The following is a 14867-nucleotide window of genomic DNA, read 5'->3' as shown; positions in this document are numbered from 1 at the left end:
CTCTTTGCACCCCCGAACCTTCCGCCGACGTAAATCATATTATGTATTACCCAGTAGAGCACGATGATACAAGATTAAGATAATAACAAGTCCAGAAAATTGAACAAAGCTCGACTAATCCTACTTATCGGTTTATCGGTATGATCGGACCCCCTGGGCCTCCACGGTTTACTGCACTTCCGACTCGGGCGGCAGTCGAAAAATACAGCAGTGATATTCCACGAAAAATGCACCCCATAACGGATATCTGCACTCGAAATTTGATGTCTGGAAACACTTGTCAGCAATATACTCATGGACACATAGGATAGCGAACTCACACTTCTTCCATATGGTTTAGCAAGGGCCCTTTCCAGTCGCTGCAACCCATCGTGTTCTTGTGATCCGCCTTGCACAGTTTGCAGACGACGTATCGCTTATGTAAGGAACCATCAATCCTCTTGAGCTTTAGAAAGGCCTCTTGTACTTCGTCCTTCTCCAAAGCTCTCCTGGTCTCAACGTCGACGTCAGTGGCAATACGAAGGTCATGCATATACGTCCCAGCCTCCGAAGAGTCTTCGTGTGTAAACTGGGGGGCGGTAGCGATCATAATGCATGTCTGAATTAAATAGAGAAGTCGATACATACGGCGCGTGTCCATGGATAGAAGGCGTTGTGAGGAGCATGGCATGCCTTGCATTCCAATAAAGGACGCATCTCCTCCAAGGTTTCCAAGTTTTTCACCCCACATAGATCTATAATCTGCTTCGCGTACTCCGTCGCCGATGGGTGAACTTCATAACACACCAGGCTCCATGTCAAAGGCTCCCACCCGAAAGGGTTGTGAAGCTTGGAATACTTCCAGTACATAGGCACGTGTCCGGGGTCCTTCGGGTAGCGGGCATGGGTGGTGCATCCGTGTACGTATATTCGAACTCCCCACACTACTGCATTGCATTGGTTGCACCTAAAAACCACCGTCTTGGGGTCGGAGTATGTCGTGCCGTATTCTCTGTTGTACCAGCTGAGATACGTTTTCAACTGGTCATCTTTTCGACTGATCCATTGCCGCGTCAATTCCTCGAGATCCAAGAGAGACTCTAGGTAAGGGCGATCTATTTGGAAAGGAGTCTCGATAGGGGTGTAGTAGATCAAGTCGTTTAGCGGGGTGCATTGGGGGCTCACCATAAGGTCGCCAAGCGGCATAAAAGCGCGACCTTCTTGGCAGCGGGCTTCTTGAAAAGTTTTGTAGCTGTAGGATACGTCGTTGAAGCGCTGGGCAAACCTGGATATTCTGAGTTGTTTGAAACGTATGGCTTTCCTTCTTTTACAGAACTGCGCGAATGCCAGCCCCATCTTGTTCCAATCTAGACAAAATGAGAAGGATTTATTTCTGTATGAATTGAGAGGTATGGTACCTTCCTCAGTGAACGGGTGAGCCTCGTTGTAAAAGGACGGTAGTAGAGAGGCACCGAGTTCGTGCTTCTGTATGTCGTCCCACCCTCGACTCCTTAATTTGTCATTGATACTTGAGGAATTCAATCAGAGGAATCATATATAAGAACTTTGAGATAGACCTCGTCCACGTACAGTTGTATTCTATTCATTTTTAAGGTCTCCTGCCAATTACAACACTAAAATTGATAAGTAAGCAAATCTGAGATATGGATTAGGAGAGGAGTGGCTCACCTCAATAAGGTCAGGAATCTGGATTTGTTTCGCTTGCCATTGTGCTAATTGCACGGGATCATCCTTCGCCTCCATGTACTCGCGGCGAGTTTGCTCCACCATTGATGGAATATATACCTTCGAATTGCGATAGACTAAAGTTCTTGGATAGTAAATGTAGGAACCGGTGTGCAAAGTCGTCATCGGCCGCTGCTTACTCTGATGAGGTGTGAAGGATTCAATTGCTGTCCTCGTTTCCTGGTCGAGTTTGGGTTGCTTTCTCAAGATGTCGTCCAAGTCGGAAAAACTGCCAAAGAGTGATTTTTACTGATACGCAGATAGCAAGCAAAGACCGGGGGGGGGGACTTACACCTTGCCCACGCAGTCCTCATGGCACGACACCTTACAATCCCAGATTACGTTTGCACTCCGGGTCGAATGTTGACCACAACCGTGACAAAAATCTGACTCAAAAAGCAAGGCCGCGAACTGTGGTTCACTGAAGCCCGGAGGAATAGGTGGAAGATCGGGAAAGAATTGTCTTTCGCTGCGAGCGGTGCGCCAGATTCTTTCACTGAGCGAGCGGGACATGAGGAAGTTTCGCAGGTTTTTGCTCGTTCGTGCCAGATGGAGGAGGTCGAGCGGATGTAAGTAGCAAAAAAACTAGAGACAATGTGAGCAATAATCACAATCTCAAATCCGGTTACTCACTTCAAACACCAATTCCAAAGGCGCCTCCAAAACTATCCTCTCCAGAAATCCGATACGATCAGTCGGGTGAGGATTCAAGTTCGCATTCGTATTGAACTTTGACGGGTTTCTTGATGATCCAGCTAACAATTGCTTTCCGGCATTTTTTCGCTTCGTCCTAGCCATTATGCACTAGATGGCCAGCGCACTAGGTTGGGGCCCTGCACAAGAATTTGAAGTGACAGTCGTGTGAACATCTACTATTACCTCCTGGGGTCGGAGATTGCCGGCGCTTCGGGCTCGGCTTAGTGCTGCAAATGTAACATGCACCAGAGTCGCCGAAAAACAAACCAAGAAAGCCGCCTCCAACCTATACGCACAGTCCACCACGGAGACAAATCCAACGTGAGTTTAGAAGCGGCATGTTCAGAACGTGGAAGAATAATAAGAGGGAGTGACGGGAAGTTGGGCTTGGTGTGCGAAGTGCATCAAGTGGCGGGCCGGTGTAATTTCCTTTTGTATTTATTTGTACGACGCAGATCTTTTAGCGTGAAGCGCTTGAACTTCGACCTTGACCATCGTTTTGGAGCATCCTCAAGCTCGAGCTTTCGCCAAGATTTATTGTGGGCTTTCCTTTCTAAATTCTCTTTCCTGATCATATAGTTTCTCAGGGAACTCAGGAGTAAAGTCCTCGCGTAGTACATCACCAGACTCAACTTTTCTTCTTCCAGTAGGGGAAGCAACATCTCTCTCTTACGAGGACGCCATTCATCAAGTTATGATATATGAACGCTCACTTTTCTGAACGAACGGCCTTGACCTTGACAATACGAGCTGTATGCTTCAGGTGCGCCGATTCTTCTTCTTCCAATACTGGCACGTACCTGATAGTAAGCATAACAATGTTCAGATGGATGGGTAACCACGCACAACCACTTCTCCAACCTGCTATCTGGTCTTATACCCTCATTGGTAAAAAATTTATCCAAAGTTGCCATCCATGACAAGTCTTCTCCCTTCTCCTCAATTGCATACCCCCTTTGTTTTCATCCCCTTCCACGACCCGGTTCCTGGAAGATACCAGTCTTCGCTGTTAGTGGTTGTACATCCCAACGGATTCCACTCCACTTTCCTGCTCGTTCATACGCATGATTCTGGGCGCTATTTGTCTCGGTGTCGCGTGGGAGATGGTATGGCTCTTAACGAAGGCTAGTCTCACGGTGCGTTCATTCTGTTTTCTCTTATTCATCTATTCATCGATAACTGATGGTTGCAGGTGCTCTCCAGCAACAAAAACGTTCGTCAACTTTCCGGAAGAATGTAGTCTCAAACGGAATTGCCTCCACCACTGAACCGATCAGAGACAGTCCGGCACTCCCCGCCGCCACCACCATCAGAGACCGAACGCGGGAAGCGAATCCCTTCGCCTCCATCACCTGCTACGATACCTCCTAGTTCATCTCATTATCCTCCCTCCACCCTCACTAGCTACCACGTCCTCCTTACCGGTGACTGTGCAGCCGACAAACTACGGACCCCTTTCTGCTCTTCAGGACTTTCCCGCTCGCCGCTGGGAGTGACTGAGGCTGCAAGGATACGTTCAGGCACTCGTTCATGATTTCTTCGTACCGAGATCTAAAAGCGACCAGGGATGTTATCGAGGAAGCTCATGAGACGTAGACCTGTTCATTCAAATGTCGTTCGAGGTACGTTGAGCTCATTTGGCGTTGACCTCTCTAACGTCATTTGGCTGGATAGATTTCCTCCAGGGGCCCGACTTGGCACCCGGAAAGCATTTCAAACCCAGTCAGATGTATTCATTATGATTATTTCATCCGTCCCTGATTCTCTGCATCAGTTACCTCCTCGAACGACCTTGTCGGCCCAATATCCGAACTCTAGCCTCCGCTGCCTGTACATAGATCTTGCGGCATCTCATCGCGGGCGTCTATCTCTCTGTCAACTCTCTTCTTTTCGCTGCCTATGATGGAAATGCCTTGTGCGAAACTCGTAGGATCCGATATGCGATAGGCGCGAGACTTTTTATATTCGATGATGTGCACAAGAACCCGTAGAAAGTGCGGAAAGGGGGTGTGGGAGATGCAGGTATGAAGTCCGTGGTTGTCGATTTTGGATTGTTGGTGGGGTTTGGAAAAGGCTGTTGAGCCAATGGCGACCTCGAGTGGATGGACGAGAGGTTCGTGTTCGCCAACGACTTTGGTGGTGGAAGTTTTGCTGCTCGTAGAGATCGGATGATGGTCAGACAGTTACTTCCAAGTTCTCTCACATCGCTCTCACACGTTGCATGTCGATTCAGAAGTCTTGACCTGCGTCTGTTCTCGACAATACAAACACCTGGGGAAAATCCGACCGAAAAGAAGGGTTAACAGTTGGGTATGTATATGAGGAATGATTAATGACCCCGAATGACTCCGAAATCGACGATGTACCCGACCTGGTGATATGTAAACGTCGTCTTCCTCGGCTCTCTCGGAGTCTACGGCCTCTCACCCGAACCGAACATTTCGCCAGGCATTCTGCAAGTTCTCTTTTACCAAGGAATAAGTTCGATTGAGCGAAAAGTCGAAAGTAAAGTCGAAATTGAAAGCAAGTAATTTTCTCTACATTCTATAAACCCGCCGTGTTAGACTGGGGCTCAAACTGCCAGGAAGCCGCCACGTAGTAACCCCACCTCGCTTACTTACCAAGGGTCGGCCTGCAGGGCCGGCCACGAATACAAAACCAGCCACGAAATAGAAGTTTTGTTCTTCTAACCACCTACTACCATGGGTGTCGCGTACTTGTTTTTTGCCCTCCTATGTCTCTCTGCTGATGTCGAGCCTGCTTCCGTCAAGGCGAATGGAGTCGGTGATCCTTTCGCGCTCGTGGCGAATCGATACATTCTTGAACTAGACCCAAGTTCCGCAAATGATGCTAAGCGGGTACGTCGTTGTTTGAGGTGCGAAAGCGAGAGTTAACTGCAGATCTTTCAACTCCAGGGCTACGCTGCTGTACACCAACAATTATACCAGGGTCTCGAGTCGCGGGATGTGACGCACAATGTCAACAAGGAATTTAACCATACTCATTTTGTCGGCGTCTCAGTCACATTAAAGGTACATCTCATTCTGTGTGACAACAGTATCGTTGAAGAACTGATGTATTCTTTTAGAGTTCTGATGTGAGATATACATATCGTCTTCGCTCCCATAATCCTGAAACGTATCTCAACTACTAGGATGTTTCCAAATTGAGTACCATTCCTGGCGTGAAAGCGATACGTCAAGCCCGCAGGTTCTCCGGCCCTCGGTGAGTATCACCTTCAATATCAGCATTCGAATCCAGAGTCGAACCTCAGGTACCACTGAAACAGCCCTGTGTCTGCTCGTGGCCTCTCAAGTGAAAAGAACTGGAATTCTATACCCGTCTCACAATCAAGTCATGTCCTTACTGTGAGTTCAGTACTATGGTGTCTCAAGGACTTAGGGATGATAGTATTTCCTTCAGGGCGTAGACAAGCTTCATGCTCAAGGCGTTACTGGTGAAGGAATTAAGATCGCGATGTACGTTTACCTCAGGCACCAGTGTTTAGCTTCACTCTAATGGGTTTCAAATAGTATTGACACAGGTTGGCCTTCATATCATTATCATTATTCTGCACGAAAGCCGGTTTGAGCATGTTTTCGTAGGTGTCGATTACACCCATCCTGCTCTGGGAGGTGGCTTTGGACCTGGCTTCAAAATAGTCGGAGGATACGATTTTGTCGGAGACAACTACAGGCCCGGTACTTATTTGTGACACAATGAAGGATCAACCGTTTACACCCGCAATCATTTTAGGCAAAAGTGATCCAGTTCCGGACCCGGATCCCTTGGATCAATGCCTTGGTTCGTGCAGGAACTCTTTGTGAACACACACCGTGTTAATACTCATGTTCGTACAGGACACGGTACTCATGTCGCGGTAAGGGTTTTTTACCCCGAGTCCATCGTCATTTTTATGGCTCGTTTGAGTAGGGAATAATCGGAGCCAACCCCGGAACCAATCCCTTCAATATCAGCGGGGTTGCTTATTCGGCTTCACTCTCGGCTTATCGCGTCTTTGGGTGTCACGGTGGTCAAACTGAAGATGAAGGTGAGTCAGGTAGACTGAACTCTGACTTCGACTCTGATGAAACGTGTGACTTTCAGTGATTATCGACGCTATGTTGAGAGCAGTGGAGGATGGGCATGACATCATAACATTGTCAATTGGCACAGCCGGCGAGTGGCCAGGGTCAACTTCTTCAGTCGTTGCGGGCAGGATCGCAGAATCTGGAATGGTCGTCACAGCAGCAGCTGGAAATGATGTGCGCGTGATATTTCTTGTTAACGACTGACGTACTTACCGTTACTTCAAGGGGGCGTCGGGCCCTTGGTACGCCTCTGCTCCTGGAAACGGAAATGGTGTCATTTCCGTGGCCAGTGTGGATACGTAAGAAGACTATCCTGACCTTTGACTACGTCGACTAAACCCGTTTCAGCACGTTTTTCCCCGTACTGACCGCAACGGTCAAAGGCGCAACCCATGATCCAATACCATACTACGCAGTGTCCCCATTGTCGCCAGTAAGCACGCCGTTCCCTGTTTATGCTACTTCGAATGATACCACGGCGGTGGATGATGCCTGTAATCCACTTCCGGACTCCACTCCTGACCTGTCATCATTCGTGGTGGTCAGTATCTCTGTTACCTCAGTCACCGTTCAAGGACTGATTGATTTTAATATATGCCCTATATAGCTTGTACGCAAAGGCACATGCCCTGTTGTAAAGGATCCATGTCAATTTTTTATTCTCATCAAGCATCGCTGACCTGATCAATAGATGCAACAGATGACTAATATTGCGGCCAAGGGAGGAAATTTAACTTTGGTTTACAAGTACGTGCTATAGTTCAACTGAGTCGGGCCCCGGCGCGCTGATCTTTGAATTTATCAGCAACGTTCCGGGTCTTGAAGAACTTAATGTTAGTAGGAACTTCAAGGCCGCATTAATTATAGCTGAAGACGGAGAGTTCGTGAGTACATCACTTTCCTCCGACAGATCAACCATTTATTCCAGTAACTAGCTTGTCCGGCAACTCGCTGCGGGCGTGCCGGTGGCGATATCTTTCGATGGAGACCTGGTGCAGTTCCAGGACCCAGCAGGAGGACTTGTTTCCTCATTCTCGAGGTTCGCCGTTGTTTTCGACTCTAGCTTCCCTTTGAGTGAAGTGTTTTCACTTTAGCTTTGGCCCCACAGAGGACATGTATTTCAAACCGTCCGTCGGTGCACCTGGGGGCAATATGTTCGTGATCTTACTTCAGACGTGGGATACTCCGAATGTAGTTCACCCCGTATCCTTCTTGCAGCCTTTCCTCGGTGCCCGAATCGTGGGGTCTATATTTACTTGCATCTGGGACAAGGTGCGCCCTACTATTGCCGCTAGTCTGACCGTCAGTATTGAATCTTGATATAGTATGGCGACTCCCTTTGCTGCAGGAAGTGCCGCCTTGCTGCTCCAAGCGACAGGGAAATCATACGAGGTTGCGCGCAACATTCGAACCCTCTTTCAAACGACCGCTGTTGCCGTCCCTTCGAACCACACGGAGGGCGCTGTGTTGCAAACGGTCACTCAGCAAGGGGCAGGGCTTATCAACGTGTTCAACGCAGCGCATACTACAACATTCGTGTCGCCCGGTGAACTCCTTCTAAATGATACGGTAAATTTCCAGGCAGTGTAAGTTGAATTCTTTGTTTAAGGATTACCGATCTTAAATACTTCATATGTTAGACAAAACTTTACGGTCTTCAATAAGGCGTCTTCACCACAGACGTACCAGATTTCCCACAAACCTGCTGGAACAGCTGCCACCGTGACCCCAGTACGTTGTGTCGCCGGAGTTCCACAAGTGAGAAGTGGTTTCAACTAACTTCTCCTTCAGGGAACAATCTTTACCGCTGTTGGACCCGTGCCCCTTTCAAACGACTTCGCCAGTCTTGTCCTCAGTGTTACGACATTTATGTTGCAAGCCGGCGAGAGTAAGACCATTACAGCTAACTTTACACCTTTACGCGTGGACCCTGACGCGTTCCCTGTGTACTCTGGGTTCATCCAAATCTCGTCCGACGCCGAAGATCAGGCTCCGCTTCATGTGCCGTATTTGGGACTCGCAGCTTCTCTCAGGGACAAACAAGTCGTCGATGACACTGACGTGGTTCTTGGAATCAAAGTGCCTGCCATTCTCAATGCCACCGGTGATGTTCAGAAAGTCACAACAAATTATACGTTCGAAGAAGAGGACTTTCCGTCGGTTCTTCTACGGTGTGTCTTCCTGGGTCGTTTCTTTTTGCTAGCCCATGTTTATATTTAATGACATCCATCTTCAGACTTGTCTTCGGAACGGCCAAGCTTCGATTTGATTTAGTCAATGATAATATTGAGATAAATACAACCCTCAACAAGCAGGTTTCCTTTGAAGAAGCTGAATCAACCTTCGAGTTCCTCGGCGAACGACCTGGAGGAACCTTCGGGGATGTGCCCATTGTTGGCTCCCTGGATGAGTTTAACTACCTCGCTCGTAATAGTCTCGTAGGTCTATCTTCCATATCCACTTTTGAGTCCAGAAATTTGACAATGTCATTTACATAGGAGGAAGACGGAGATCCTTTCTATCAGTTCAATATCACTACACCGACATTCGCCAATGGGATGGCTATTCCTAATGGCACCTATAAGATCCTTCTCAGAGCTTTGAGAGTTACTGGAGACCCTGCGAATGAGTCGGATTATGAGAGTTGGCTGAGTCCGATTGTGGGCGTGACTGTTCCTTGATGAAGTTGTTTTCTCTTGGCTCGGACATTGGTAATCTATATAGCTCAGAATCACGAAAGACGACGTTGGATGGGAAGTTGTTCATAGTCACTGAGCTTGAAGAAGTCGGTGGTTTCACCCATTTTTTCATGCACCTTCAGCCGGACTTTCACATGACCTAACCTGTGAAATTGAAAAAAAAGGTGATTTGAGTGAAATGCCTCGCGATTCACATATTTCTTGAACACTTTCATATAGTCGCATTCCGACAATAAAGCTGAAATTTCGCTGTAAATGGGGTGAATGTCCTTTGCTTTTTTCACTTACTTTTGAATGGAATTCCGATATAGCGGGAAAAATGGAGAGATAACGTGAATTTCATATTGTTTTGCATGGATTTTGGGGGGGGTCAGTGGTGTATACATCTAGTTCAACCAGTGGGTTTGGGATGGAGGTATCCTTGTCCAGTAAATACTGTCATCGACCCTGAAGTCGGAAAAACGGGGAAGTCGGAAAAGTGTAATATAGTGAGTGCTAGACTAGATTTTTGAGCAAATATACTATCAAAAAAGAAGGAGCGGGGTCTTATATGCATGCCTGACAATTTTCATGACGGGGGATGGGTTCCTCACTGAGTTGTGGCAGTAGCACAATGAGGGGTCAGTTTTCCGACCAAAAATCGAAGCGTGAGAATATTTCCTAATCAGGAGATCGGCCACTGCAGCACAAGTACTCATCAACCTCTCGCCGTTCTTGGTATGTTACGACCACAACATACTTCCCCATCTCACAGACACCCAGGACTACACCTATAACTATCTCACAAGTCCCTGGAGTCAGGTTTATATAATACACTCAGTTTTTTTTCTATCATTCTGACCCTAGATTGCAGTGACTACTTCAAGTTCAGCTGGACATGCCATGGGCAGGGCTCTCAGCACGGTTATATATACCTATCAGGCTACCAGAATCTATTATCCTTGGACTTTTATGATTTTTTTTGAGTCTACACAGCCCATACCTGCAAATATCCCAGATTTTTGTGTTTTACACCCAGAAATTGTGTCTAGAGGGGAGGAAACATTCCTGTCAGATGTCAGATTGTCTTCATTTGCTCCCCTTAGGACCCAACAATGAATTGTAATAGATTTTGGTGCCACCAGTGCACTCTGACTGTACCTAAATGAGGAAAAACTACCAAATTAAGGTCATCCTCCCACAAGGACAGCCTCTATCAATGCATCTTGCAACAAGAGCATTTAAAATGAATTTATAGGTCCCAGGTGCTCAAACAAACCTCTTATATACAAGATATTGACGATTCTTGGACGATTCATCAATGTGTATGATTGTGTCACATGTAATCACGTTGCCGGCCCACGATTTCCGACTTCGCTGTGGGGCCACATTTTCGACACCCCCTCATTAAAAAATTCATATCTCAACAGCATTACACCCTACCCACACAAAAATTGGCAGGCACATACCTCAAAAGGTATTTTATGCAACTGTACTTTATTTACAGGTTCTGGTATGTATTTTCTTAATTATATAAATATTTCTCCTTGGATTGCCGACTTCGGGGGCAATGACAGTACATGCATTTTGTTTAAACAAAAGACGTCGCGACGTCTCTCTCAAATCAAAATCTCAATTTATTTTGAACTTTGAACTGTACCAAAAAGGCAGATATGTGAGCATCCTTTGTATTCTCAGTGAGGGTCTCAATGAAGTCTCAAGTATCTCAATCTCAATCTCAATCTCAATTCCCTGTCTCGGTTCTCAATCTCAACTCTCCATCTCAATTCTCAGTTCTTGATTCAAAAAAATTGAGTTTGTGTGCGTTTGAGCTGAAATATTGAATCCCGACGTCTCGCTCAATTAATTCATCTCTATTTTTTTTGAACAAGCATCTCAATCTCAATACCCAACTCAAATCTCAATTTTAGATCCCGAGCTCAACATGTTCAAAACATAAACCTATTATCGACGTCCTAGGTTTGTTAAATCAGAAGGGGTTAGGGAAATAGCACTGGGTAAATACGTACAAACATTCTCTCCTTCATCGGAGGCGCAGACCGAAACTTCCTCCCATGTTACGGGTCCGAGGAATGAGGACTCGTCTTGTCGAGGTTGTTTTTTGATCCGCTTAACTGTGCGAATTTATTTGCCTTTTTATCCCGCAGATAAGATAGTAACAACGCTTTATGGCAGTGACGTTGTTCACAGTCACTCTCTTCAACACGACCTTTCGCTTCAAGGTAAATTTCCTTCTCGGTCTTTGCAGGGCGGCTGTCTGATCCTAGATGCACTTACATCTGTTGTGACCTCGGACTCGTACCTGCCAGCGACCTTCGCTGGCCCACATACACCATGTCTGATCAGAATCCAAAAGACATCTGGAACCTCACTTATTATTATTCCTGTCTAGTGATGTTGAAGGTCGGGCTCGAGCCCTCGGACCCGGCCTGACCCGACCAGGGCTTTGAAAGCCCAGCCCGACCCTTTGAGAAGGGCTCATTGGGGTCAGGGCTCAGGCTTGGAGTTCTGAAAGCCCTGACCCTGGCTCAAGGCCCAGGGCTTCATCACATGATTACTTACCACAATAAGATGCTGACACGTACCTCCACCACCGTCGCTGACAGCCGTTTTTGTTGTCAACAGGTGTGAATGTGCATCTGCTATAGCAATAGCTCTCTGAGGTATGTATTCACAATAATTGTGGCAATTTTTAGTAGACTGACCTCTTGGGACAGGAAGAAATTCACGAATTTACAAGCTTGAAATTGAACTGAGAGGCGGAGAGACACTGAGAGGTTGTCATATGGGTAGCAATAGTTGAAATATAGGTGTGTTGACTTATTCTTGCACTATTTTTTACCTGAACTTTTTTTGTTTAATAAGCCCTGGCTCAGGCCTGACCTGACCCCGGGCTTAGGGCTTTCAAGGGCTAGGGCGGGGGCTCAAGGTTTAGTGAGCCCTGACCCTCAGAAACCCGACCTGACCCCAGGGTTTTGAGCCCGACCCGGCCCTCAACAACACTATTCCTGTCAAGATGTACACTCCACGACAACTCCTTACGAGGACTGAGTCCTGAGGCCTGAGGACTCGTCCTGTCCTTCCAAAACCGTGGTTTTCTCCGGCCCGAACCGTCTCCCTGAATGCCCTAAAGTTTCAAAACCCAAAAATGGTACGACCCACGCTGAACCAAACCGAACGGCCCGATGGGAACACTATCACCGAATTCTGGGACCACGCCGTGTAATCTATCTATCTATCTATCTATCTATCTATCTACCTATCTATCTATCATATCATATCATCTATCTATCATATCAGTTCATCTATCTAATAATCTATCATATCTGTTGGCGGTGTCGTGATCTTGAAGATCACAGTTTGGATGATAACAAATGATAGATTCCACCAGAGTTCTGAGGTAAGATTTCCGTTCTCGTCTCTAATTTCGGTGTTTGACCGTTCTTCAATGCATCTACTTATAGCGTGCAAAGGATTGTGTTGCATTGGCTATAAGCTTTTTGCTTTCCAGCCCTAACCCCTTACGCGTTCTCTTTCCTAGCGTACTGACCGCTCCATAAATGTCTTCCTCAAACGACACCGGAATCCTATTGGAACCCTATTTGTCGCCTTACCATGTCATCATCTATCCTACATTGACTCTAACTGTCAGTCATTGTATTCCGCTGATCGAACCGCTGTCCACGTTCTGACATTTCAATTTCCTTTCATGCCTGTACATAGCTGATGACGCTCATTTACGGTGAGATCCTCGAACTATCCATTCCATTGACCGATGTCAGTCTCTGATGAACAGGCCTTGTTGACAACAGGTGTCTACATCCCTACTTTCATCTCTGCTGTCCACTCCCTTGTTAGTTGCCGCAAAGTGTTAGCCTCCTCGAATATCTATTTCATTGGGAGCGTGTCCTTGTTTGTCCTGGCAATGTTATTTACTGGCACAGAGGTTTGGGGGCTAACACGCCAAGCTGTAATCGAGTTCGACGCTGCAAAGACAAGAGACTACGACCAGTTCCTCCAGTATAGAATCCAAGATGACGTGAAGACCATTTGGAAGTGAGTTGTCGTTTCCTACCTTCATGCACACACCAACATTGTTCCTATTTATAGTGGCATTTTGGACACATCCCCCCCTCTTATGAAGTATGTCCTATAGACCTGAGCCCTTTACCGAGACAGCTCTCTGAACCTTAGGGTATGACAGCACGCTTGCCGATTGGATGCTCGTATGTCCATCTTCTTAAAACTTTGCAAACCTGGGAGTCGGGACTGGCTCACTGAATCCATTGGTTCAGATTCACCGATGTTACATCATGTGGAACAGGAACAAAATTGTGCTTTATTCCTTGGTACTCATTGCTACAGTTTTGAACGGTCATTCTTCTCTGCTAACTATCATGCACTGTCACACAAACTGACACAGAAACTTTATTACGCCATACAGGACTATTTCTTTCAACCAACCTCGTCACGGCGGCGGCGTATAACCTCCCTCAATTCCCAACACACATAGCGGAGATAGCCATTCAGATAACTGACAACACAGTCCTTGCCATTGCAATATTTCAAGTTCTTCTAGCATTCATGACAGGTTAGAATTTGTTTCTCTTTCTGCCCTCAAGCAATTTTTCATATACCAACTCTCGCAGGTGGCTGGATCTGGTGGATCAGCCGCCAAGCAAGAAAGGTGATGGGAAGTCATATCAATGCAAAGTATTGGGCGATTGTTGCTATCATGTCGGTGCTTTTTCATCTCTACAGAGTCCATCATAATGAAGGCATTCTGCAGCATCGAATCAGGCATTCTCTACGGGTCAAGCCTCGTGATTCAACAGATCCTAATGTATGTGGAAGTGTTCCGTTTCCGGAGTTCCGTCGACTTTTCCATAATCTCGACGCTGATGTCGGTGCGTCTGGACTCACTACTACCTTGTGGGATAAGTGAGACTGAGGTCCTCATTACAGGGACTGGCACCGACGCTCATCATCGCACAGGTTGCACAGAGCAAATCTGTAGATAATGTCGAACAAGCTGTGTCGACGATGGACTTCGCTGATGGCCCCAAGAGGTCTACAGACACCGGGGGAGGGGGCCAGCCATTGGATAATGGATTAGCCCCAGTGAAAATCGACAAAATTGTTGGACCATAGCCAATCTCGCAGCCGTGACATAACAGGGTAGATATTCGTAGATAGTGCACCAGACCAATAAATCCATGTGAATAACGCAGTAAATAGCGTGTAGGGATTCAAATTTCGGGCAAAAGAGAATTAGCGCTTGCCATCACTGTTGCTCTCTATCATCTCCTCTCCATCCCTTCTCTTGGCTCAGTGCTTAGAAAGTAGTCAAGCTAGCAGGGGTTAGCGATTTCCCACTGTCAATTTCCCTCGTTTCCTCATTTTGGTTTTCTTTAGTCAAATCTCCTTTAACTAGAAATAGTGTCAGGATTCCTTTGCCAAACATCGACAACAAATGTGCGCAGGGTCATCTACGCCTCACTTCCTAAAATAAAAAAGTTCAATCCAAAGCACCCTCATTTCCAAAGCACCCGAACCTGAAGTCGTTGATCAGCCATCTGATAAGGTATCTTGTGCCGCCTGGGTTAACTTGGGTATCGGGTTACGAGTCCTGAGTCGTACCTCAGACTCGACTTGT

General features: G+C 46.7%; 3 protein-coding genes across 3 annotated transcripts; 2 read left to right on the top strand and 1 right to left on the bottom strand.

Moving 5' to 3' along the window:
- Positions 1-25: 25 nt before the first annotated feature.
- E1B28_002911 (uncharacterized protein) lies at positions 26-2564 on the bottom strand. The gene is made up of 10 exons (XM_043159862.1): positions 2359-2564; positions 2018-2310; positions 1866-1954; positions 1669-1802; positions 1570-1613; positions 1398-1507; positions 1165-1346; positions 628-1110; positions 321-568; positions 26-267 (listed from the first exon to the last, which is right to left on the bottom strand). Exons 1-10 carry the CDS (start codon positions 2521-2523, stop codon positions 75-77), a joined length of 1941 nt encoding a protein of 646 aa, XP_043001816.1. The 5' UTR covers positions 2524-2564; the 3' UTR covers positions 26-74.
- A 326-nt stretch (positions 2565-2890) lies between these two features.
- On the top strand, positions 2891-9193 carry E1B28_002910 (uncharacterized protein; the record flags this gene model as incomplete). The annotated part of the gene is made up of 31 exons (XM_043159861.1): positions 2891-3184; positions 3248-3557; positions 3614-4043; positions 4096-4143; positions 4196-4595; positions 4655-4948; positions 5010-5279; positions 5337-5453; positions 5510-5518; positions 5576-5646; positions 5711-5789; positions 5845-5900; positions 5955-5965; positions 6027-6122; positions 6178-6225; positions 6282-6301; positions 6355-6472; positions 6529-6686; positions 6738-6811; positions 6861-7053; positions 7120-7146; positions 7204-7259; positions 7318-7396; positions 7448-7551; positions 7607-7666; positions 7731-7784; positions 7838-8098; positions 8153-8243; positions 8304-8683; positions 8749-8950; positions 9011-9193. Exons 7-31 carry the CDS (start codon positions 5124-5126, stop codon positions 9191-9193), a joined length of 2703 nt encoding a protein of 900 aa, XP_043001815.1. The 5' UTR covers positions 2891-3184; positions 3248-3557; positions 3614-4043; positions 4096-4143; positions 4196-4595; positions 4655-4948; positions 5010-5123.
- A 3578-nt stretch (positions 9194-12771) lies between these two features.
- On the top strand, positions 12772-14362 carry E1B28_002909 (uncharacterized protein; the record flags this gene model as incomplete). The annotated part of the gene is made up of 10 exons (XM_043159860.1): positions 12772-12858; positions 12935-12953; positions 12994-13267; positions 13322-13354; positions 13416-13437; positions 13507-13585; positions 13656-13802; positions 13861-13948; positions 14001-14118; positions 14177-14362. 10 exons carry the CDS (start codon positions 12772-12774, stop codon positions 14360-14362), a joined length of 1053 nt encoding a protein of 350 aa, XP_043001814.1.
- Between the last annotated feature and the right edge of the window lie 505 nt (positions 14363-14867).

The sequence above is a fragment of the Marasmius oreades genome, chromosome 11 (assembly GCF_018924745.1).
Source record: "Marasmius oreades isolate 03SP1 chromosome 11, whole genome shotgun sequence".
Taxonomy (NCBI): domain Eukaryota; kingdom Fungi; phylum Basidiomycota; class Agaricomycetes; order Agaricales; family Marasmiaceae; genus Marasmius; species Marasmius oreades.
Note: the sequence above shows the minus strand (reverse complement) of the source record. Positions and strands in the feature narration are given on the sequence as shown.

Bases quoted from the DNA above. Each gene is read 5' to 3' on its own strand.
- E1B28_002911 (XM_043159862.1), bottom strand. From the start codon at position 2,523: ATGGCTAGGACGAAGCGAAAAAATGCCGGAAAGCAATTGTTAGCTGGA. The intron at 1,803-1,865 runs GTAAGCAGCGGC...CAAGAACTTTAG, and splicing joins ATCCTTCACACCTCATCAGA to TCTATCGCAATTCGAAGGTA. The intron at 569-627 runs GTATGTATCGAC...ACCGCCCCCCAG, and splicing joins TCTATCCATGGACACGCGCC to TTTACACACGAAGACTCTTC.